At 41.6% G+C, this 25,919-nt stretch overlaps 1 protein-coding gene across 11 annotated transcripts in view; it reads right to left on the reverse strand.

Annotated features, from left to right (window-relative positions):
* fhit (fragile histidine triad diadenosine triphosphatase) overlaps window positions 1-25,919 on the reverse strand; it is a 1,333,995-nt gene that overhangs the window by 429,827 nt on the left and 878,249 nt on the right. For 10 of the 11 annotated variants that reach the window (XR_015759402.1, XM_087994389.1, XM_087994384.1 and 7 more), the window contains one exon: window positions 23,673-23,741. The exons of the other annotated variant lie outside the window; for it this stretch is intronic. Coding sequence is in view for 9 of the 10 variants with exons in the window: in XM_087994389.1 (XP_087850515.1) it covers window positions 23,673-23,741 (69 nt within the window). In the remaining variant the exon portion in view is untranslated. The remainder of the gene's footprint in view (window positions 1-23,672; window positions 23,742-25,919) is intronic. 11 annotated transcript variants of the gene reach the window in all.

Genomic DNA, 25,919 nt, shown 5'->3' on the forward strand with positions numbered 1-25,919 from the left:
CTCTCTGCAGAACCTCCACATCCTCTGCACAGTTAGTCTTTCCACACAATTTAGTGTCCTCAGCAAACTTGGATACGCTGCACTCAGTCTCCTCCTCCAAATCATTTATAAATATCATGAACAGATGTGGGCTCAACACCAACCCCTGCGGCAACCACTGATCTCCAACAAGAGTAACACCTATTTATCCCAACTCTCTGCTTTTTATTGGTAAACCAGTCCTCTATCCATGCTAGTACATGCAACTCCATGCATTGTTATCTTATGGATGAATCTTTTATGCGGAACCTTATCAAACGCCTTCTAGAAATCCAAACATACAACATCCACCTGTTCCCCTCCATCCACCATGCTTGTTACATCTTCAAAGAACTCCAATAAGTTTATCAAACATGACCTTCCCTATATGTATTCATGCTGCGTCTACCTGATGGAACCCTTTTCATCAAATGTCTCACTATTTCTTCTTTAATGATAGCCTCCAGCATTTTCCCCAAAAAAATGTAAGCTAAGTGGCAGTTAACCTGCCTTTTGCCTCCACCCTTTTTTAAACAGCGGCATGACGTTCGCTATCTTACAGTCTGCCGGGACCAGCCCAGAGCCCTGTGAATTTTGGTAAATTATCACTAGCACATCTACTATAACTTCTGCTATTTTTTTCAGGACCCTGGTATGCATTCCATCAGGACCAGGGGACTTATCTACCTTTCGACCCTCAAGTTTGATCAACGCTTCCCCTTTAGTGATAACAACTGAATTGAGGTCCTCACCATCATTCTTTGGCATGTTAGACACATGTTCCACTGTGAAGATTGACACAAAGTCAAGGCCTTGACCGTTTCAGCATTTCCTAATATTATTTCTCTTTCTCATCCTGCAAGGGATCTACATCCACGTTAGCCATCCTTTTCCGTTTCATATATTTATAAAAACTTTTCCTATCTGTTTTTATACACTTTGCGAGTTTGCATTCATAATCTATCCTTCCTTTCTTTATTTCTTGCTTTGTGGTTCTTTGTTGCTTTTTAAAGTTTTCCCAGTCTTCCTGTTTCCACTACTCCTGGCTCCTTTGTAAGCCTGAGCTTTTAATTGGATGCCTTCCTTTATTTCCTTGGTTATCAAAAGACTGGATCTTCCTACCCTTGTTATCCTTGCTTTTGACCAGAATATACTTTCTTTGAGCACTGTGAAAAATCTCTTTGAAAATCCTCCAGTGTTCCTCAACTGTTCTACCATATAACTTGTGTTCTCAGTCTAATTTAGTCAACTCCTTCCTCATCCCATTATAGTCACCCTTGTTTAAGCATAACACCCTGGATTTAGATATATTTCACCCTCCATTTGTATCCGAAATGTGATCATATTGTGATCACTCTTTCCAAAAGGATCCTTAACTACGAGATCATTAAGTTTACCTGTCTCATTACACAGGACAAATCTAAGATTGCATGCTCCCTTGTAGGTTTGGTAACATGCTGTTCAAGAAAGTTATCACGGAAGAGTTCTATGGGCCTCTCTTCAAGACTACCTCTACCGACTTGATTCGGCCAATCAATGTGCATATTAAAGTCTCCCATGACTTCTGCTGTTCCATTCTTACATGCGTTCAGATATTTCTTGATTGATTGCCTGTGCCACTAGCATTACTATTGGGTGGCTTTTAGATACTCCCACCAGTGACTTTTATTATTTGAAAGTTCTGTTAATCCATCAAATTCGTAATACAGTTTTTCATAAAATATAATGGAAATTGCACATTATGAACATGTTGCAAATCTGGAAAGCATTCCTCCAGTGAAGCTCTCAGTTTAGCTTTAAGTGCTATAGGACCTCATTTTGGTGAGGGTCTGTATTTAAGTAGAAAATAAAACTTAATGAAGTAAGTGGCCATAAATCTGGCAGGTAATGGATTGAAGTTCAGGAACGTACTTTTGCTATAATACTGTCAGGAATAGATTTAAGGTGTGAAAATTAAGTCTTGAACCGTGACTGATACCACCATTAACACCTCGGTTTTCTTTTTATTGGAATAAAATGAGCATGAGAAAATCAGTGATTCTACAATTATTGCAAAAACAAGAACTGCTTGAACAAATGTGGTTCTTTCAGTGGTTCTGTATCACTTTCAAAAGTATTGAGGGATTCAAACATAATAAGACACAATATAAATGCAGGCTGCTGAAGAAGCATTCAGATATTTTTCAATTTAGACCCATCGTTAATTCTAAATTAATTTTAAATCCTTCTTCTCCAGTTTTGAGAATGGATGGTGAACTGCTGACTTTTCAGCCATTTTTAATGGCAATGCATTGTGTAGTTATGATCAGCATAGTATGTAATTTCATGAATCACTATGCTCCGAATGCCAATTCTAACCATGTGACTGAATATCCCAACTAGCAATCACACTGAGATTTGACAAACGGTTGCCAGCTAGAATTTTTATATCATGGTTACCATTTCCAGCAGTGATTAATTATCGCTGAAGTAATTCATTAGCTGTGTTGTGTGCTCCTCAAGAATGACAGCAGGTACTTGGCTACACCCATGTGATATACCGGTTGTTAAACTTAACAGTTTTAAACCTGAATGCTGAGAGAAAATCAATTCTTATTCATCCACATTTTTATATAACAAATCCCCAGCCCTGATTTTAAACTCATCTGTTCTAACTCCTAGGTTTTATTTACATGATCTCAATGTTAACTCCTACCTAAAGTTGATTGTTGGGATTCTAATTTTGGACTGAAAGGAACCCACAGAAAAGATCCTCAGAAATGGTGGGTGTTGATGTAGATTAGTCAACTTTAAGAGCCTTCCTTGCACATGCACAAATATTAAAACATACCTGGATCTACACTGGTCTGGATCCTTTTGATAGGACATTTTGCTACAAGTTCTGCTATTCACATGATTCACTTTTCAATTCATGTTGGAGCCCTAAATTGCAATAGTGCTCTCTGACTTTCAAGTATTGGTGAGACATTTGATTGTACATTAACCAGAGTAAAATGTTGGCCAGAGCAAATACCTCGCAAAAGCTGCATTTGGCATATTTTAACCTCTAGTCTATATCATTCATACCAGGAGGGCAGAGTTAAAATTGGGTCACCCTAAATAGCAGATTACTTAGAATTAATACAAGAATTAATGCATACTGAGAAATAAAGAAGAATGGGTCTTCTAAGAATTGATAAATCTTTGAAGAATAATTGAAGGCTACAATTGAAGGTTATTTTGTTATTATAATTCATAGGGAAACATACTCAACTGGAGCTTGTTTCTTCAACCTATAAAGCCAGCATTTTCCTTTGCCTTAGCCATTTTTTATTGCCTTAGCCAGCTCCAAGTGAGAGAATGTTTTCTTAACCTTTGAGCTGAAAATGTGTTGCTGGAAAAGCGCAGCAGGTCAGGAAGCATCCAAGGAGCAGGAGAATCGACATTTCGGGCATGAGCCCTTCTTCAGGAATCTATTTTTGTTTGGTGGTGGGAGGTGGGGTCATGGTCAAGAGGGCAGTAGGAGGAGGTGTCCGCGAGCTGGCGTTTAGCCTCAGCGGTGTAAAGGTCGGTGCGCCAAACTACTACAGCGCCTCCCTTGTCTGCCGGTTTGATAGTGAGGTTGGGGTTGGAACGGAAGCAGTGGAGAAGGGCTCATGCCCAAAACGTCGATTCTCCTGCTCCTTGGATGCTGCCTGACCTGCTGCGCTTTTCCAGCAACACATTTTCAGCTCTGATCTCCAGCATCTGCAGTCCTCACTTTCTCCCCTTCTTAACCTTTGAGTCATACATCCTTATGTTTTTCTGAGTGGAATCAGCTCTCTCACGAAAGGCTTTGGCACAGTCGACAATGTGTCATATTAAGAAGTCAAGTTCATTAATTTTTTTCTTATCTAAAAAAACTCACCCTCATGAGGGCAAATGGAACTAACACTTCCTCTAATGCTTTCGAAGCAAACTAAGCAAAAGCATGTCGGCCTGCCATTCATTCTACTTGTACAATGCTTCTCAAAATCACAAATTCTAAGAAGTATCGAAATAATCCCTCAATCTTTGCGGAATTAAAACATTTGTGCATGCAAATTGCTTCAACTTATTCACCGATGGAATAAACCACTGTGATCTGTTTGGTAGTTCAGCCAAGCCAAAGATCAGCTACTTCACCAATGCCAATGTCATTGTGAGAAAGCAAACCAGTTTACAATTATGAAGCAGGGCAATCTGCATTCACAAAAGCCACCTCATCAGCAAAAGCTTCAAGTTTACTGAAGAGGGTGCTTTACCAGACCTACAGAATGCTCTCTGCAGCCCCAATTCCTTGTTTTATCCAGGACAGTTATTTATAATATGCTCAGCTATATTTTTACAATAATAAAATGGCAACATTCAGTCAGTTATGTCATTTTTGTGCAGATGATTTGCAGTGATTGGTATTAAATGGACAGTATTTTTTCCTGGAGGTGTCTACATGCATACAAAGTACAATATTTAAGATTGCTGGAAAATACACCAAACATCTTGAAAAAAACATTTTGAAATCCATCATTGTATTTCTAAGCTCTTGTTTGCTTCAACACTGCTGGTAACTATGTAGTATAGTTGCATTTTAAATCATGACAAGTTGATGTTCCAACACATTCCCATTACAACTACTTTTTGGAAGTAATAAAATGTAGTTTATAAGTTGATTGGTTTTCATTTTTCACAGCACTAAATGTAACTTCACTGAGACAAGGAAGTATTATAGTTCGCAGTAAAAGTGAATCTGCACCTTGAGATATTCCATTGAGGTACCAGCCAACTCTCTTTGCAGTCACAATCTAGTCTATACTGGCATAATCTGAACATAAAGTTGGATATTTACATGAAGAACCATGAACTTATTTTAATTTAATAAAGTTGGTACTTCGATCAGCTCAAAGATTTGAGGGATCATACAAAATAAATAATCTGTCTAAAAGAAATGCTGTTAAATTCAATTTTTTTATTTGTACTCTAAATGCCTGAAAACTGTTTAGCAGAGCTCACTAGAGGATCAGATCTTTTTGCACTGATGGTACCATGCACAAAATCTCTTCTCTGGATCTCTCATTTGATTTTATGACGGATTACTAACCCTATAGAGGCACTTCCAAGTCATAGTCTAGTTTGCACTTGCCAGTATTCGTAAAATCTTGCATCTTTATATTTAAGTATATCAACATAAAATGATCGGCAGCTAAATAGCAGCCCACAGCAATGAAGGGCTTCACATCTTGGGAAAGAAAATAGACTTTAAAGAATCCCAATTGTCAAGGTCTAATTGTATGTCTATATAAACTGACAGATTAAATTGCACTCCGGAGCCTAATTCTTAGCTTCAGCACCATTTTACCCTGATAACTTGGTTTCTGGCTCTGCAGCCTAATGGTCTGAGCTGCCAAGAAGGGCAATCTTAATGATTAAAATAACCATTAACAAAATGGTTTTGTAATTAGCTTTATATTTTATAGTCCCTGTGTGCACATGATCGATAGAACGATTTATTCATTAACAAACTATTTAACAAGCTTGAACATGAAAGAAGGTCTTATCTGGTAAAGCCTTCTTAAAGTCTCACACAATGAATCTTTGCCCAGTATCTTATTTCAGTTTACCTTCAAGCATCTTGCCAGAAGAACTCCGTGTAGTTGACAGTGTTGATTTAGTGGAGAATAGGTTAAGAGTTTTGCACTATTTCCCTGTTCTTTGTATCATTTCCAGCTAAGAGGAGAGGTAAGTGATCTACTCCCAGGTTTATCCATTAACAGTCTATAAATGGGTGTTTCTTCCTTGCATTATATGAATAATTAACATGCCATGTTTGGCACATTGCCTGAATGGAAGTTATTTCTAAGTAATGTTGTGTTCTCCATGTTTGGTGAAAGAATATGCTTCAACATAGAAATCACTGAAATGCCATTCCACAATTTGAATGTTTAGCGCAAAATGTTCTACTTCAGTGCCAATGGAGAGTCAAACGTACTAACCTCGATAAAATTATCTTGATAAATTACTCTTGAATCAGTATGCTTCATGTCAGCTGCATCTCATTACTTGTACATTTAGTGTCACTTTAAAAAACTGTCAAAATCTCTAATACGAGCATTTTATTTAGAAACAAACTTACTGTCCTGTCAACTCTTTTCAATGGGATAAAAGTGGTGTTTTAGTATAGGAGGCAGTATAACTCAAAATCCATGCACTTACATGGAAGGAAATACCACATAATGGGGCAGTCAGCACAATCTTGCAATGCTCAATACTAACACTGCTATATTAGATAAATGAAGACAGCACTGATCTGGCTAAACCAACAATATGGTACTACTGGTGTTCAACAGCTGTCTCAATCTATCAGTCAGGGTTGAACTCCTGCTACTTAATGCCAGACAATTAGAGAATCAAGATTATAAATAGTATCAGCCGGGTAGACCAGCTGTATGCTCAGTTCACTCAGAAGTAGAGAACTTAAAAGACAGCTGCTACTTTTAAATCCAAATTACATTTTATATTGCTTCTTTTCTCTTTATTTGAAAAAAGACATTGAAGAAGTTCTAAATCCCCAGGACTGTGAGCTGATTTAGTTCAGTTTTTAATGTAGGGTCGTGATTTGCAATCAGCTCGGTTTGGCTGTGGAAGTCTTCAAGCAAGTGTTGTGATACCATTTCACTTAACTAAGTGTAGCACTCAGGTGCACATAACCTGCACTTGACAGGGAGCCCAATAGTGTGCATAGTTAACATGTGTTCTAGTCAACCCGGGCTTCTTAAAGAAATGCTGCACTGATCATAAGAAAACTGCTGCTTAGGAACGACAGAAATTGGCTATTAACAAGAAAGCATTTCAAATGGAGAATAGGAAATAGAGGGGTATCCTAGGTTTGTCAATGTTAGCTGAACACCTTAGTCCAAGTGATTGACAACAAAAGAAAGGTTATGTTTTCACAGGGATCAGGAGGCCCTCAAAGAACACTCTCAGAAGGTATGAGGATATGGTGATAGACAGGGATGTCAATTCTATGAGGATTTGACAGCAGTAGCACCAGTCTCATGATCTCACATGAGTGGTTAAAGAATGCACTGTCACATAAAGTCTCCTACCACTCACTCCACCAGCCACTTCTGCTACTCAATGCACCATATGCTCATCACTCACCCATCAGTAATCCCCAGCAGTTACATCTCAGCCCCAGTAGATCTGGCACCTCACCTTCATAACCACCAATGATGCCTGCCTCACATCCATCTCTCATTGTTTCATCAAATCTCCAACTATTCGGCCATGCCAGACATCGAACAAATGCTCTTTTCTTTCTCTTGCTGGAAAAGGTGGCTCATAATGGCAGAGAGCAAAGCAGAACTGGAAGTGAACATGTAAAGCTGTTTAATAACGATGCCAGGAGAGACTGTACACAGGACATAGATGCAGCTTTCACAGAGGCTGTTGCATCCTGCGCCACTAGAAAGATTGTGGATGGCAGAATATCCTTTACCTTTCAAATAGTCAGTGGTGAGGTGAACTTAAAAAGTTCAACAAGTTTTCCTTAAGTCAATCCTTACAGGGATAGAGATTAAGGTTTGTGATGTGCCATTAAGTGCAAGTTGGAGATTGTGTGACCATGCATCTCTTTCTTTCCACATTACGTATTTTACAGTGTAAAATGGAGCTCGCATAGTATCACCGGGATGTTATGGCATATTGTTTTTCAGCCCATTCTGTCTATGCTTCTTCTCTAAATAGCAATCAAGTCATTCCCATTCCCCTGTTCCATGTTTGTAGCCCTGCAAGTTTAGTTCCCTTATTGAACTACCCAATTTTGTTTTGAAAATGTTGCCTGCCTCTGCTTCCACCAACCTCATCAGCAGTAAGTTCTGAACGTAAAGATGAACCAATGAATTAGGTCAAGTAATAGACCATTCAATCCCGCAAGCCTACTCATCCTTCAAGAAAATCATTGCTGGTCTGATTGTGGCCTCAACTCTATTTTCCTATACTTTGACTCTCTCATCAGCCTGGGATCCCTGCCTCCACTGTTCTCCACAGTCCATCAAGACATGCACCAACCTGATTAAGAACTATAATGCCATTCCTTCAAATTCAGTGGGTCAAATGCTGGAACTCCCTTCTTGACAATACCCCAAAGACCGCAATGGTTCAAGAAGGCTATCTTCATCTTCTCCAGGGCAGTGGGGATGGGCTATAAATGCTGACCTCGCCAGCAATACCCAATTCCTATGTGTGAATAGCAGTCTCACGACCCTCTATGTGAGAAAAACCTTATCTTTGTCTTAAACGGAAGACCCTTTTTACAAACAATCTCCTCCATTTCTAGTCTCCCCTACAAGGGGAAATATCTTCTTAGCATCTGCCATGTCCAGTCCTCTCAGGATCCTCACAAACACACCTCATGCTCAAAACGTTAAATCTATGTCCTTGTACCATTCTGAGAAATCTTTCTTAACTTTATTACTTTATCTTTACCTTTGTTACTTTATCCAAACCTATTATAACCTTTACACCTTTATCAAACTTCCCCCCCCCTCAAGTACCTTTGCTTGAAGAAGAACGACCTCAAATTCTCCTTATCCTGAGAACCCATTGTCCTCTCCATTTTCTTAAAGACAGTCACAAATCACAGATAGTCTTCCTTCTCTCTTGCAGTTCAAGTGGCACTCAACTACAAGGAGTAGAGCAGAACTAGAGAATTGGGCACCTGATTTTTAAATCTGGTTTTTAATCTCTTTGCACAGTGTCCTTGGTTGAAGGAAATGTCTTCCTTTTTGTGAGTCCACAATTAAAAAAATAACAAAGAAAAATATGTGGTTCTCATTGTATGTGTGTTGAACTTGCCCAGCAATTATGCATGTTCTCCCATTTATATTCATAAGCAAAGTAGTAGGATTATTTGGTTCCTCAGATGATCGTCTGGCTTTTGAACTATAACTAGAATAAGAGCTGGTGTAAGGAGAAGGAGTCACATTTTTGGATCATTGGAATCTCTTTTGCGGTAGTAGTGACTCGTACAAGAAGGGTGGATTACACCTGTATTGGAAGGGACTAATATACTAGCAGGGAGATTTGCTAGAGCTGCTCTGGAGGATTTAAACTCATAAGGTGGGTGGGGGCGCAGGAGGTGGGACCCAGGGAGATACTGAGATGGTACAGTTGAGAAAAGAAGTGAGTCAAACAGTCAGGACAGACAGGGACAAAGCAGTGAACAAGGTCAGATTGCTAAATTAAACTGCATTTATTTCATCTGCCTAACAGGGAGGGCAGATGAACTCAGGGCATGGTTAACAACATGGGACTGAAATATAGCAATTATAGCAGGATACAAATGCTATAGGAAGGATAGAAAGGGAGGCAAGAGTGGAGGGGAAGTGGCATTTTTGATAACGGATAGCATTTCAGCTGTATTTAGGGAGGATATTCCCGGAAATACATCCAGGGAATGGATGGAACTGAGAAATAAGAAAGGGATAATTGCCTTATTGGGATTGCATGATAGACCCCCTAACAGTTAGCAGGAAATTGAGAAACAGATTTGTAAGGAGTTTTCAGTTATCTGTAAGAATAATAGGGTGGTTATGGAAGGGGACTGCCATGTTGCGAAGGGTTTAGATAGAGAGAAATTTGTTAAGAGTGTACAAGAAAATTTTCTGAGTCAGTATGTGGATGTACCAACGAGAGAAGGTGCAATACTTGACCTATTCTTGGGAAAAGGCGGGACAGAAGACTAAGGTGTCAGTGGGGGAGCACTTTGGGGCCAATGACCATAATTCTATTAGTTTTAAAATAGTGATGGAAAAGGATAGACCAGATCTAACATTTGAAGTACAAAAGTGGAGGAAGGCTAATTTTAATGGTATTAGGCAAGAACTTTCAAAAAGTCAAAAGGGAGGACCGCAGAAAGTGACAACTGGAGATTAGAGTCGAGAATGTGGAGCTGGAAATGCACAGCAGGTCAGGCAGCATCTGAGGAGCAGGAAAATCGACATTTCGGGCAAAAGCCCTTCATCAGGGGCAGCACAGTAGTTCAGTGGTTAGCACTGCTGCCTCACAGCACCAGGGACCCGGGTTTGATTCCAGCCTTGGGTGACTGTCTGCATGGAGTTTGCACATTCTCCCCGTGTCTGTGTGGGTTTCCTCTGGGTGTTCTGGTTTCCTCCCGCAGTCCAAAAATGTGCAGGTCAGAATTGGCTATGCTAAATTGCCCATAATGATAGTTGCATTAGGAGGAAGTAGGGGAATGGGTCTGGGTTGGTTACTCTTCAGAGGGTCAGTGTGGACCTGTTGGGCCAAAGGGCCTGTTTCTGCACTGTAGGGGATCTAATCTACTGTATAGGTTAAATAGACAAGGTTTTTTTTCCCTGGGGTGGGGGAGTCCAGAACTGGAGGGCATAGGTTGTGGGTGAGAGGGGAAAAATATAAAAGATACTTAAGGGGCAACATTTTCACACAGAGGGTGGTGCGTGTATGATTAGATTAGATACTGTGTGGAAACAGGCCCTTCGGCCCAACAAGTCCACACCGACCCGCAACCCACCCAGACCCCATTCTCCTACATTTATCCCTTCACCTAACACTACGGGCAATTTAGCTCGGCCAATTCACCTAACCTGCACATTTTTAGACTGTGGGAGGAAACCGGAGCACCGGAAGGAAACCCACGCAGACACTGGGAGAATGTGCAAACTCCACACAGTCATTTGCCTGAGGCAGGAATTGAACCCGGGTCTCTGGCGCTGTGAGGCAGCAGTGCTAACCACTGTGCCACCGTGCCGCCCAAAATGAGCTGCCAGAGGAAGTGGTGGAGGCTGGTAAAATTGCAACATTTAAAATACATAGGAAGGGTTTAGAGGGATAGGGGCCAAGTGCTGGCATTTGGGACTAGATTGGGTTGGGATATCTGGTCGGCATGGACGAGTTGGACTGAAGGGTCTGTTTTCGTGCTGTACATTTCTACGACTCTACGATTCTAGAATGTAAATGGGTACAGGTGTTTCAATTCAACAAGTATCCACACAAATTATACAAAATACTTCATGTATTTAACACTAAACAGACTTTGCCTTGCTGGATAATTCATACAGCCAGCTTCCATCACATTCCAAATTTCTCCACAGCAGCAAATGATGAGAACTGGTTGATCCTCAGTTTCAGTCAGGCTTCAATCTTGCTTAAGGTATCCATCCAAATTACCCTTTCTCCTGTCAGTGAGTTGGTTTCCTGCATTCACCACTTCTCATTCCACATTTGTGAGAAGAAAACATTTGTTTATGAAGGTCATGCTGTTTCCTGAGGTTAAGGCCCTTTGTTCCGTTTGAAATAGCCCATTATGGCTCAGTACATCTTGAATCATAAGTTCTCCTGCTGAATGAGTAGCTATTTTTGTGCTTTGTTGGGGCGTTTTCGCTATCACTTGTCGAAATGTATGGTAAATAGCATCAAAGTGTTCATTTTCTGAATCCATCCAACTGAATATGATGCAGAGCTTTGTTGGCAGCATTATCCTTACATCAGCAATGAATATTATGCCTTTGTACCACTGTAATATCTTGGACAGATTTACTGCCAGATTTAGCACCACTGGCAGGCAACTTTTAAAAGTCAGCTACTGAACCTGGTTACCGCTGTTGCCTTACAGGCCTATAACTCAAAATCATAATCATTTTTATCACATTGACAGCACATTTTTCAAACAGCACTTGTTTTTTAGCCAAGTTTCAATGCTTCCTGTTCCCAGCCCTGTCATAATACATAGTTTGCATCATGCTGCATGGCTACCTATGTGTCTTTATAAATCATGACAGTAATTTCAAAAAAAAACTTTCAGAACACAAGTACTTTGCCACAATCTGGTGGAAATGATATTGTGTTGTCAATGTTTTGCTCACCCACCCAAGACATAGGCTGCAAATCTTAAAATGAAATTTCCTTGTTAAAAATCACAGGACCAACACATGGTGTTGCATTAGTTTTATATGCTGATTACATCTGAGGAGAAGACACTGGCAATGCAGTAATTGATTCAGGTACTTGTAATGGTAATAAAAACCACAAGAGCACAGTTTGAGTGCTTTACAATTCAGCAAAAGTCTAACACGGAATAATTCTCTGATTTACTGCCATGCTTTGTTCATAATTGTAACACATATTATTTGATTCAATTATTTATTATTTTAAAATGAAATTCTTCATCATCACATGCAAAATACTGACTGTGTTAGCAGCAGTTACAAGTCAGTTAAAAAAGTCATAAACTTGTTGGTAATGTTCCTGCATTACCAGGCTTTCTCAACTATTGATCACTGTGAAATGAATGGCATAATGTGTTGTTACTAAAGAGCCTCCTTACCTAAATCATAAATGATGCCATATTTAGTTGGGAAAAAAGTTCATTGCCACATATCCTCAAGCTTCATACCAGCAGAATTTCCTATTTAATTATTCTCACAGATAGGTAAAGTCTGTTAATACGAACGGTATCCATCTTAATCTGACTTCTGCATCTCTACCATTGTATCCACCACTACAGCGCAGTGCATTTGCACTGGGCCTGTATTTTCTCCATCTTGTACACCTGGAAACTTTTTACAATTCGTGGAACATTCTACAATATACATGTACTGTCAAAGTTTTTTAAAAATCCAGATAAGCTGCCATGATATGCCTCATGCACAATGACACGAAGTGTCATGCAGGAAGGTTGGAAGGCAAATCACTCATTTGGATCCCCTTGAATTTCCTCAGTAATTGGTTTCTAACATGAGTGGGGAGGTTGCTTGAATATAAAGAAGCAAGCCAGTTGTTTTCCAATTGTACTTTTGGAGGAGCAAGAGTTGAATGGAAACATATGTTATATCCAGACCAAAGCACTGAAACAGCCTAAAAGCACTTGAAAGATCCATTCAAGAATCTGAATAGCAGAGAAACTTGCCTTAGAATAGTTGGTAAAACTGGGTTGTAAATAACAGCTTAAACTTGTTGCTTCATCAATCCACTCAAAATGAAGTTAAACAGACAACAGGAAATCCCAATGCATTAATGCTTAGGTCTAAGAAGAAGCCACTGGAAAGCGTTTTGCATTATTATGTTTACATTAATCAATTAGATTCTAACTCCAGAACCCCTTCAGCCTCAGTTTCAGTGCAAGCTGCCTGTGCTAATTTGCTTAACTCCGGATTTACTTTCTGAGGCTGAATTAACAAAGATGTGGAGGTGTGGTGTTGGACTTGGGCGGACAGGGTCAGAAGTCACACAAAATCGGGTTATAGTCCAACAGATTTATTTTAAATCTCAAGCTTTTGGATGCTCTTTCATCAGGTGAAGTGACATCATTTCACCCGACAAAGAAGCAGCGCTCCAAAAGCTTCTAATTTCAAACAAACCTGTTGGATTATAACCTGGTGTCGTGTGACTTCTGACCTCAATTAAAAAAGACATAATAAACATTTCTTTTGAATCAATCCCATTCTGAAGGAAGGTTTCATATATTTTAACATGGCGCTTCTTCGACCTTTGGTGATGGACTTTGTTTGTCCATTACCCTAATCAACACCCATGATGGATAAATATTTGTTCCTGTAAATGTTCCATCTCTTTAATGTCACTCAGTTTTTTTGTTAACATAGAAGGAGCTATAACTTTCATTCCAGCTAAATAATTCCCCAGAACTACGTCAACTCTGTCCATGGCTAATTTCTTAACAACTAATACAACTATTGGTCTGGACAACAAGATACATTCTAATTGTACTTGGTACACCAGAACCGACATATATACTCTCCATTATCCTGCGTTCAGCTTTCAATGCACTCTCTGGAGGAAAAGAATATCTTTCTTCAGCAAAAGAGATTCAGTAGCTCCTATGTCTCTTAATAGCATTACAAGTTTTGTAGTATAATTTAAAGAAAAAGAAGTTAACATTCTTTTCAGTAAAAACCTCTCCTTTAACTTGCTCAGCCTTCCTGCACTTGCAGCAGTTTCACAGTTGTGTTTAAAATTACAACTTGTTCCTGAGTATTTTCTTCTTATGAATCCCAGTAAGGCCCATGGATTTCCCATGCAGCTTCTAGCATTGAAACAAAGATATTTCACTTTATTAAAATGGAAACGTTTAGCCCTCAATTTTCATTTCCACCTTCAGCACCTTCTTTGCTGGTTCAAGGAAACCTGCTTATCTTGCAGTTGCTATCCTCTGGTTTCCCACATAGGTTCCATTTCTAATAACTAGTGAGTTTCTACATTCTTGCGAGAGAATAATTTCTTTGAGACCTTCATTCACAGGTAATTACTCCTAATGATCATGATTGCAGATCAAAATGATTTTGCTTTCCACTTTCAAATTCAATAAAGATATCCCTGGTCCATTTCTTTAAAGAGTATCATAATCCTGTGACAGTAATGTGTAAGTTTCATGTGCTCTATCAACTGTGTGGGCAGTACCAAATGTTCCTTTGGCCAATTTATTTGTTTCACTATTTTCTGAAATGACAAAGAATGATTCCACATTCTTCTCCTCAAAGTTTGGTAGGGCTTGTGCAAATTTAAACATTTCTTTACCGGACTTGTGAGTATGATGAGGACTTTCCACATAATAATGTCTTTGACAGCTGACATCTTTTTCAAACTTGCATTCTCCTGAGCTAGCATTCTTTTCTCAATGATCTCTACTTGCCCTTTTCTCTCTCTTGAATCACTAAGTCCAGACTCTTAAATGTTCTCTCTTTATCCTTCTCCTCTACCTGAAGTTCAAGCTAAGGCTTTTTAAATTCCATCTCCCTTTTCATTTCAAGCTGCATTAATTCTATCTCATATTCAACCTTCTTTTAATTATAATTGTATTCTCATAAACTCAAGCGACTCAACACTCCCCCTTGCATTTCCACCAATCTAGTTGTTTTGACAATATTTCAATTACCTCTGCCTCTTGATTCCAGCAGTCAATTCCATGAGCTCAGCTTTAGTTAAGTCTTGTAAATCCATCAGGGATACATCTTCAACAGCAGGGTAGTTTTAGCTGCTGTCAAGGCCACCTTATACAAAGAGGAAATAGTATTCCATTCTTTGATTCTTTACTAATTCCCTTGGTCCACATATAATCTTATGTTATCTGTGTTCAAGGATTCCAGACAAGCTCTAAACTTCTGTCACAACACAATTAGAAAGAATATGCCAATAATCAAATCCCACTATTCCACAAGCTGTCACCAATTAAACCACCAAAATGATCTATTTGCCTGACAGACCAGTAATTCAGGACAAAATCAATTCGGACCAAGCTTCATCATTAACAGTAAAACAAATGTTTTTATTGTAAACTCATTTACACTTTAACAAAAGTACAAGAAATGGATTACTAATTTACTACTATGCAACTAAGCTATCCTTCTTTAAAACCTCAAACACAAACGTATTATTCACAAATGAGAAAGACAAACAAAAAGACAGTTGACACAAACATAATGGATGGAAACACAGAAACAGGGAAAAACAAATTGAAGAATTCTGGCTGCAAGGTTCTTTGGATTTTAGTAATGAGGACACAACGTTGTCTGCAGAGCAATGGTCGATCTTTAATTGAGTAGCTGAGCAGGTGGATCTCGATATTTTCTTGTATTAGAAATCTTTTTCAGAGTCTCTAGGTTTTGCTTTGTCTTTTCGCTCACACAGAGAAATTGAGAGAGATGCTTCCTGCTGACAGGCAACAAGGTACTTTGCACATATAGGTCTGTAACAAATCACAGCTAGACCAATCCAAAGCTGTTTTTAGGCAAACTTTACTTAACTGACGACTCCCGGTACCAATCTGCCTCAAAGTAACCACAAAACTGATCCAAAAAGTAACACAAGGCAGAATTTTATAGGGTCAAGAGTGTGGTGCTAGAAAAGCACAACAGCTCAGGCAGCATCTGAGGAGCAGGAGAATCGATGTTTCGGGCAAAAGCCCTTCATTGGGAATGGGGCTGGGAGCCTCAGAGGTGGAGAGATAAATGGGAGGGGGATAGGGCTGAAGGGAAGGTAGCTGAGAGTGCAGTATGTGGATGAAGGTGGGGTGAACGGTGATAGGTCGGAGGGGAGGTTGGAGCGGATAGGTGGGAAGGAAGATGGATAGGTAGGACAGGTCATCAGGGTGGTGCTGAGCTGGAAAGTTGGAACTGGGATAAGGTGGGAGGAATGGGGAAATGATGAAACTGGTGAAGTCCACATTGATGCCATGGGGTTTCAGGGACCTGAGGCGGAAGATGAGGCATTCTTCCTCCAGGCGTCGGGTGGTAAGGGAATGGCGACAGAGGAGGCCCAAGACTTGCATGTCCTTGGCAGAGTGGGAGGAGGAGTTGAGGTGTTCAGCCATGGGAGAGTGGGGTTGATTGGTGCGGGTGTCCCGGAGATGTTCTATGAACCACTGTGTGAGAAAGTGTCCGGGCTCCCATATATAGAGGAGACTGCATCAGGAGCAACGGATACAATAAATGACATGAGTGGAGGTGCAGGTAAAACTTTGATGGATGTGGAAGGCTTCTTTGAGGCCTTGGATGGAGGTGAGGGGGGATGTGTGGGCGCAGGTTTTGCAATTCCTGCGGTGGCAGTGGAAGGTGCCAGGCAGGGAGGGTGGGTTGTTAGGGGGCGTGGACCTGACAAGTTGGATGCGGAAGAAATGGTCTTTGTGGAAAGTGGATAGGAGTGGAGCAGGAAACATATCTCTGGTGATGGGGTCCATTTGTAGGTGGAGGAAATGTCGATGGATGATGCAATTTATGCTGAGGTTGGTGGTGTGGAAGGTGAGGACCAGGGGGATTCTGTCCTTGTTGCATTTGGAGGGGTGGGGTCCGAGGGCGGAAGTGCAGGATGAGATGCATTGGAGACCACGTGGGAGTGAAAATTGTGGTCTTGAAAGAAGGAGGCCATCTGGTGTGTTTTGCGGTGGAACTGGTCCTCCTGTGAGCAGATGAGGTGGAGGTGGAGGAATTGGGAATAAGGGATAGCAGTTTTACAGGAGGCAAGGTGGGAGGAGGTGTAATCAAGGTGGGAGGAGGTGCAATCGAGGTAGGAGTCGGTGGGTTTGTAGAAGATGTCAGTGTTGAATAGGTCACCGTTGATGGAGATGGAAGGGTCCAAGAAGGGGAGGGAGGTGTCTAAGATGGTCCATGTGAATTTAAGGTCGGTGTGGAATGTATTGGTGAAGTTGATCAACTTCCTCACGGGAGCACAAAGTGGCACCGATGCAGTCATCAATGTAGCGGAGGAAGAGGTGGGGAGTGGTGCCGGTGTAACTACAGAAGATAGACTGTTCCACGTAGCTGACAAAGAGACATGCATAGCTGTGGCCCACGCAGGTGCCAATGGCTACCCCTTTCGTCTGGAGGAAATGGGAGGATTCAAAGGAAAAATTGTTGAGGATGAGTACTAGTTCAGCCAAACGAATTAGAGTATCAGTGGAAGGGTATTGGTAAGGATGTCGGAAGAGGGAGAAATGGAGGGCTTGGAGGCCCTGGTCATGGTGAATGGAGGTGTATAGGGACTGGATATCCAGAGTGAAGATGAGGCGTTGGGGGCCAGGGAAACAAAAGTCTTGGAGGAGGTGGAGGGCATGGTTGGTGTCCTGAACGTATGTGGGGAGTTCTTGGACAGGGGGGATAGGACAGTATCAAGGTAGGTGAAGATGAATTCGGTGGGGCAGGAGCAGGCTGAGACGATGGGTCAGTCGGGGTAGTCAGGCTTGTGGATCTTGGGTAGGAGGCAGAACTGGGCAGTGTGGGGTTCCCGATCTATGTGGCTGGTAGCTGTGGGTGGGAGATCTCCCGAGGTGATGAGGTTGTGTATGATCTGGGAGATGATGGTTTGGTGATGGGGATGAGGTCATGGTCGAGGGGGCAGTAGGAGGAGGTGTCTTCAAATTGGCGTCAAGATTAGAGTGGTGCTGGAAAAGCACAGCAGGTCAGGCAGCATCCGAGGAGCAGGAAAATCGAGGTTTCAGGCAATGAGGCTCATTCCTGATGAAGGGCTTTTGCCTGAAACGTTGATTTTCCTGCTTCTCGGATGCTGACGGACCTGCTATGCTTTTCCAGCACCACTCTAATCTAGACTCTGATATTCAACATGTGCAGTTCTCACTTTCATCTTTGAATTAGCGCCTGGCTTCAGCGCCCTTATCCGCTGGTTTGATGGTGAGGTTGGGGTTGGAGCAGAGGGAGTGGAGGGCTGCACATTGTGAGAGTGAGAGGTTGAGGTGAGTGAGGGGGTGGACAGGTTGAGGCGGTCAATGTCTCGGCAGCAGTTGGAAATAAAAAGGTTGAGGGTGAGTAACCAACCGGCACGTAGTGTCGAGATGGATGGGGCATGTTGGAGGCAAAGGGGTCCTCGGAAGATGGGTGAGAGTCTTGGTGGAAAAAGTAAGTTCCGAGGCAGAGGCGGTGGAAGAAGTGTTTGATATCACAATGTGTGTGGAATTCATTGATCTGGGAGTGGAGGGGGATGAAGGTAAGGCCTTTGCTGAGGACTGATCGTTCGTCGTCAGTGAGGGGAGGTCTAGGGGGATGGTCAAAATCCCACCGATTCATCTTCACAGAGCTTGATACTATTCCTCTTGTCCAGGAACTCCCCACATACGTTCAAGACACCAGCCAGACACCTCTCCCGACGTCTGCACCAGTACCCTTTCACTGATACTCTAATTTGTTTGGCTGAACTGGTCCTCACCCTCAATTTCTTCTTTGAATCCTCCCACTTCTCCAGATGAAAGGGGTAGCCATGGGCACCCACATGGGCCCCAGCTTTGGCTGTCTCTTTGCCAGCTACGTGGAACAGTCCATCTTCCGCAGTTACACTGGCACCATTTCCCACCTTTTCCTCCATCACATTGATGACTGCATCAGTGCCACCTCGTGCTCCCACGAGGAGGTTGAACAGTTCATCAACTTCACTTCACATTTCATCCCGACCTTAAATTCGCCTGGACCATCTCAGACACCTCCCTCCTCTTCCTTGACCACTCCAGTTCCATCAATGGTGACCAACTCGACACTGACATTTTCTACAAACCTACCGACTCCCACAGCTACCTGGATTACCCTGCCTCCTGTAGAAATGCTATCTTTTATTCCCAATCCTTCCACCTTTGCCACATCTGCTCCCAGGAGGACTAGTTCCACCACAGAACACACCAGATGACCTTCTTCTTTGAAGACCAAACTTGCCCCCTCACATGGTTGAGGATGCCCTCCAGCACATCTCATCGACTTCTCGCACCTCCGCCTTCAAACTCCATCCCTTGAACCGTGTCAAGGACAACACTCATCCCCTCCACCTTCCACCGCACCAACGTTAGTCATTTTCCACCACCCACAAACAGACCTCACCACCAGAGATATATTTCCCTCTCCACCCCTATCCGCTTTCTGTAAAGACCATTCCCTTCACAACTGCCTCGTCAGGTCCATGCCCCCTCCCCCCCCTCAACAACCCACCCTCTCGTCCTGGCACCTTCTCCTGCCACCACAGTAGTTGCAAAACCTACACCCACACCTCCCCCTTCATCTCCGTCCAAGGCCCCAAAGGAGCCTTCCACATCCATCTAAGTTTCACCTGCACTTCCACATGCCATTTACTGTATCCGTTGCTCCCGATGCAGTCTCCTCTACTTTGGAGAGATAGGATGCCGACTCGCAGAGCGTTTCAGAGAACATCTCTGGGTCACCCAAATCAACCAGCCCCACCACCCTGTGGCCAAATACTTCAACTCCCCCTACCACTCTGCCAAGGACATGCAGGTCCTGGATCTCCTCCATCGCCACTCCCGAACCATCCAATGCCTGGAGGAAGAACGTCTCATCTTCCACCTTGGGGCCCTCCAACCTCATGGCATCAATGTGGATCTCCCCAGTTTCCTCATTTCCCCTCCCCTCATCTTATCCCAGTTCCAACCTTCCAGCTCAGCACTGCCCTCATGACACGTCCTACCTGTCCATCTTCCTTCCCACCTGTCCGTTTCACCCTCCTCTCCGACCTATCACTATTATCCCCACTTCCATCCACCTATCGCACTCTTAGTTACCTTACCCCCAGCCCCACTCCCCTTCCATTTATCTCTCTATCCCCGAGGCTCCCAGCCTCATTCCCGATGAAGGGTTTTTGCCCATAATGTCAATTGTCCTGGTCCTCAGATGCTGCCTGACCTGCTCTGCTTTTCCACATTCTCGACTCTAATCTTCAGCATCTGCAGTCCTCACTTCCACTTAGAATTTTATAGGGGCCTGAATGATCTGGACTATAGTGAGATTGATGTCGGAATCATGTGAGATGTTCAGTGAGGTCTATCTCACCATCAGGATCAATTCACACCATCAATCCAATCATAGCGGCAAGGTGTATTTAGGGCTAGGCAGCAGCGAGCTACCAATTAAGGGGATTACAGCTTGATAAGTGGCTTACCAACACCACAACTCACCTCATTATGTTCAGTTTCCTCTTACTAAACATGCCTAACAAGCTCGATGTCAAGGAAAATCAATGTCAACCACCATGGCCTTCCTTCTCCATGTGAGTTACCTATTTTTCAGCACAGGCATAACTCAGGAGGTATGCTGACAGAGTATAAAGTTAGAATTTATTGGTGATGTCACTATTCAAAGAAAACTAAATGATTCAAAAAAGATCCAATATATTGAAACTGCTTCAAATAATCTCTTATGAAAACAAAACATTTCACTTAAAACTTAATCCTTAAGTGCTTAGTCGCTGATGGCGACAAACATTTCCTTTCAATTAGCAGCTGGTACTGTGCATCAACAGGCACCCCATTGTGAAAATGATAGTTTGGAAAATCTCCTTCATTTATCATGCCACCTAAGTTGGAATCCATTAATATTCAAGCAATGGGGGAAAATCCAGTTCTGTTAGTTAAAGTCCTTTATTGTGGACTGCATTATATTGAGACAAAACACTGATTCATTAACACTTGCTGTTACTTCTGAACACTTGTTGGTGGCCAGCATGTACTCACACTTTGGGACTAATCTTGACAGATCTTGACAAGTTGAACAGTTCAAATACATTTATGGATCTTTTACACGTAATGTTCCCCACATTTAACTGTCCCAGAGGACAATTGATCCTACCCCCTTAAAGTAACCCTTACTCTCACCTCTAAAGGATACCTGACCACTAAACCTTACCCAAGGACCCCTATACTTACTTCTGGGACCGTATCGACAGGGGTATCTCAGCCCTCCAAATGGTTATCCTGCCTATCCAAAAGAAATGCTCTGAAAACTGACTCTTACATGGTCTAATTGCCATACTTTGGCTCAAAATACCTGGGACTCCAAGAGGACTTGAAAGGAGTCACCTAATATTGAAATGGCCACTTGCCTCCAGGAACTGTGCATGGACAAACTTCAGCCTGTCCTCATGAAAATGAGAGATGACAGGCCAGGGGAAGACTGGGGATTCCTGACTTTTTCTAGCATTTTCACCATGATAGTGAAGTTCTCCAACATGTCAAAAATTGGAGCCTAAGTATTTTGTAAATAACTACCAACATCTCTTGTCTCATCCAGAATTTTCAAAATTGCCACATTTATACAATACTTTCTTTTATTATTACACTTATGAAATGCATTACCAAAATTCTCCACACTGAACTCCAGTGGCGTTCTATGTTTGTATGCTACAGCATGATGAGGCATCGAATTTTTATCTAATCATCTAATCAGGCTCCAATCTTAAAAGTGGTCAGTTATGGGAATGTTTTCAGTTTGAATGTTTTAGCCCAGTTCAAACTAACCAATGAAACTTCAAAGGAAAATTAAAACACTATCTATCAATATTCAAGCCAGTCCGGAATGCAACAAAATTGTTTGTAATATTCCAAAAGTAAACTATTCAGAGAAGTTATGTTTGTTTTCAAACCTAACTGATTCTGAAGTAAGTCAAATTATAGTGAACACACATTGCAGTAGACCTTGAGTTCACGTGATCGAGTAAAATTGGCAAGAACAAATCAGCAACCCAATTTACATCTCTTACAGTTTCTAGGTCCACTGGCTTCTCTGAAGATAAAAATTGGGAGAGACATAAAATCAAGCTGGCACCTGTTTTACACAATCACAGAAAGTCAAGCTCGACCTCAATCAGTTTGCCAAGAAATGGTTTGCATTTAAATGAAAATAGTGCCTGAACCAACATTTCAAACAACCTCATACAAAAACAACTGTTTTGAAATTGGTGGAATCATTTAATACAATATTCATGTAATATTGGAGACTGTTGTCACTGGCAGTCCCAACTTCAGCAGCAGCTCTGTGATATAGGTGAGGTGATACTTCTGCACAAAATAACATTTCACAACAACGTGTACAACAGAAAAGTGACTTTACTTCTGAATAACCTTTTGATAAGGATAACATCTGTTATCGTGGACATACTTATTTTGTTAAATATTAAAGTTAAGGTATCTCATGACATTTCTGAAACATATATTTACACTTAACTATTATTTTGGATCATCAATCCTATTTTGTAGAACTGATATAATTCATCCAGATTACTCAAGAAGCTATGAATTCTATATGCAATAAGTATATATTACCTGTGGGTGAAAACGAATAGGGAGGAAATTATTTCATTTAGTACACTTTTTTTCCCCAGAATAGAATCCTGGATTAAAAGTGAGGTCTGAGTTTGTGATTTTGAAAATTGAATGGTTCTCTGTTAGGACAGTGGGAAATTATCTGTGCTGCTTAAACAACCCATGTGTGAAGCTGCAAATTAGTAACTTCAATCTCTGAAATCAAAGCCATGTGACCTATGTTTTCTTGGAAGAGGTTAAGTGCTGATGTTGGGACCACAGTGGCAGCCTTCCAGGTAACTACCCTTTTAATTGACTGCTGCCAGGCCAGCTGTCCAAATACGGATGGTGGACATGTGGTTCATGATACCAACTCAATCAGAGGCTGCAGCTCAGTAGCACCTTGGAAAGACATGATGGCTGCTGAGGTGAGGTCGCCATCTTGAGGTGGCCTTGCAGGGGAGAAAGACACTTCATTCTTCTGACTAGGTACAGCTGGTAGACCATTCAGAAGGGGAAACCATCCAGTGCCAGCCAAGGGGGCTATTAATGCTGTGAGCCATCCTCTTCTTGTGACTAATGGCACTGGACATTGAGGAGACTGGAATAAGCTGTAGGAGCAGAAGGCGGCTATTTGGACCATCAATTCCACCATTAAGTGAGATTAGGCTAATATGGTAATCCTCAACTTCACTTTCCTACCTTATCCTCATAACCCTTGGTTCACCTAATGATTAGAAATCTGTCTATGTCAGCTTTGGATATCCAAAAGAGGCAGTCTCAACAGGCCTCTCAGGTAAATAATTTCACAGATTCACCACCTCATCTCTGGTCTGAGACGCCATGGGGAGCTGCCTCCATACAGTTGCTGGCCTCCCCCTGCAGCACAGGATAACTTTGCCACTGGTAAAATGAAGGCTGCCTGCGAAGACGAAACTGATTGAACCTATAATTAGCTAATTGCTTGCCTGGCTTCCAGCCTGCTTCGTGGGTGGGGTGGATTTGCTGCTCGGTCAAACAATATGATGGTTTTAAATGAACAGCATTTCAATATTTTCAATTCAAGATTTACTTTTAAAATTACCTCCTCGTAGACATTATCATTTCTTGAAAAATCTCCTTTCTTTCTTGGAAGAATGTGAACATGCACATGCTGAAGAGAAGAGAGAACAAAATTCATCATTTGACACATCATCTAGGGAAAACACTTCACAGAATAAATACAGAAGGTCACAGATAAATTGTTTCTAAACTCTGGTGTTAATATAAGGCAAATTTGCTTTTGGAGATTGAATTTTCAACGTTAAGCATTTTTGACACAGCTCTTCAGATGATAAATGTAAAGGCAGTGGAAGCAGAAGGCAGAAAGATAATTTGAATACATCTTTCTTTTTAGGTTGTAGATATTGCCAACAGTTGTATGAATTCTTCTTCCAAAATAACTTGTCTTCAGTGTTTTACCTTGTGGATGTCAAGGCTGGCAAGGCTAGCTGATTCCATGCAAGTGAAAAAAGAACCTTGAACATTGACTTTAAAGTAGCAGGGTCTGGATTCGAAAGCAGTCACCATTTTGTGAACAATACATTTTAAACTAGGTATAGCTGATTTTGTCAAAGGAGAAAATGTAATACGAATGGTGCAATGTCATCAAAAAGCCTAAATGGCACTTCCACCATGCTCAATAATTGTACTTAATAAACAGATTTTTTTTCCATTTGCCCATATCTTTTTGCAATGATACACTGTTTCAATTTTCTAGTGAAATACCTTATGTCATTGTATAGGAGAGAACAGGAAAACAAACAATATGGTCAAATTGTTTTTCCATTTATAAAAGCAAGTAAAAAGGCTGAAAATTGACCTCGGGCTTAATGTGCTCACCTTCCACCTAGAGACTTTAAAAAATAACTCTCTCAACATGACAAGACAAGCTGAGGATTTATTTTGACAGTGACAATGGCAATGACAAGTCAATTGGAAAAATATTGCGAGAATGGAAAAATGAGATTCTTGACATTGAACAAAACATCCAATTTTCATAACCAACATTTGGGCTGCAAGACAAGAATCTCATTAATGAGTGCAGAGGAACCCATATGCACACATTAACATCTCACTATTATTTATTCTCAATCACTCACAGGCGGTTTGCTCTTCTCTGATGTGGCAGCGAGAAACGAAATGGTGACAATTCCTGACTTGAAAGTCAGAGTGGGTACCTGGTGGGTTCAGAATCAAGGGTGTGGTGCTGGAAAAACACAACAGGTCAGGCAACATCCGAGGGGCAGAGAGAATCGATGTTTCAGGCAAGAGTGCGGCATGAGGAATGAAGCTCACCGCTTATTCCTCTGGGACTCCAAGTCAACCAGCATTTCCCAACAGCTTGGGGAATGCTCCATGGGCAAAACCTCCCTGCCCTCTCCCCTCCACAGAAATAGTATCCGGCATATACCAATTTCATCACATCATCATGGCACAACTCTGCCTTACTCAGAATACAGTTATCTACTTCGGAATGCAATGAAATCTTGCTTTGCGATGCTGCTGTCAGTCCACTTTGCATGCAGGGACAAACATCCATCGCATGCATCAGAGCAGGGTACATCTCAGAATTGTTAGCTTGCTCTGTTAGTGTTCACATGCTCTCCACTTAGTTGGAAGTTCACAGCATCTCTGCTTTGTTCTGCCTTTGCTTTTTGTATTTTGCCACTCGTTCAGAACTTACAGGCTTCACAGTACTTCATCTTGTCTTGTTCTTAGTGCAAACATAATGCCAGCCAAACTTGTCATGACTCTCAGCAGTGATCAGCCAATGAGTGTGGGCATATTGCTTTATAGCATCACAGTACATCAATGTCACAACTCCAGCATGTGTCAGCAGCTTATACAACAAAGACCGAATATCCTTGCCTCAAGTTCTAATGGGAGTAGTCCTTAGTCAAAAGGAACAGCAGTCAATCAGGGGTACTGACACTGTCAGTCATGGGCAGGATCTGATCTCAGTACAAGGGATTGGACATAGTCATTCAAGTGCTTAGGGCATTCAGGGTCAGGGGTCAGGGGTCAGTGGTACATTCCAGATGTCCTGTGGTCCAGGACAACCAGTGCAGGTATTAGTTGTAAATCAGTCAGAGAGCTGCACAGAGATCATTCAGGGGATCTAATCACTCATTAGTAAGGGCTATCTTTCCAAGTTTGTCAGGGCATAGGCAATGATCAATCCAAGGGGGCTGTTCATTGAAAGTCAAGTAGGGTTATCAGGTGCCATTGTGGTGGTACATAAAATGAGCAAGACAATTTTGAGAATTGGAGGCTACAAGTTGGAATAGAG

The sequence above is a fragment of the Chiloscyllium plagiosum genome, unplaced genomic scaffold (genome assembly GCF_037043375.1).
Source record: "Chiloscyllium plagiosum isolate Xiang-an unplaced genomic scaffold, Cpla_swu_hap1 HiC_scaffold_14, whole genome shotgun sequence".
In the NCBI taxonomy this organism is placed as follows: domain Eukaryota; kingdom Metazoa; phylum Chordata; class Chondrichthyes; order Orectolobiformes; family Hemiscylliidae; genus Chiloscyllium; species Chiloscyllium plagiosum.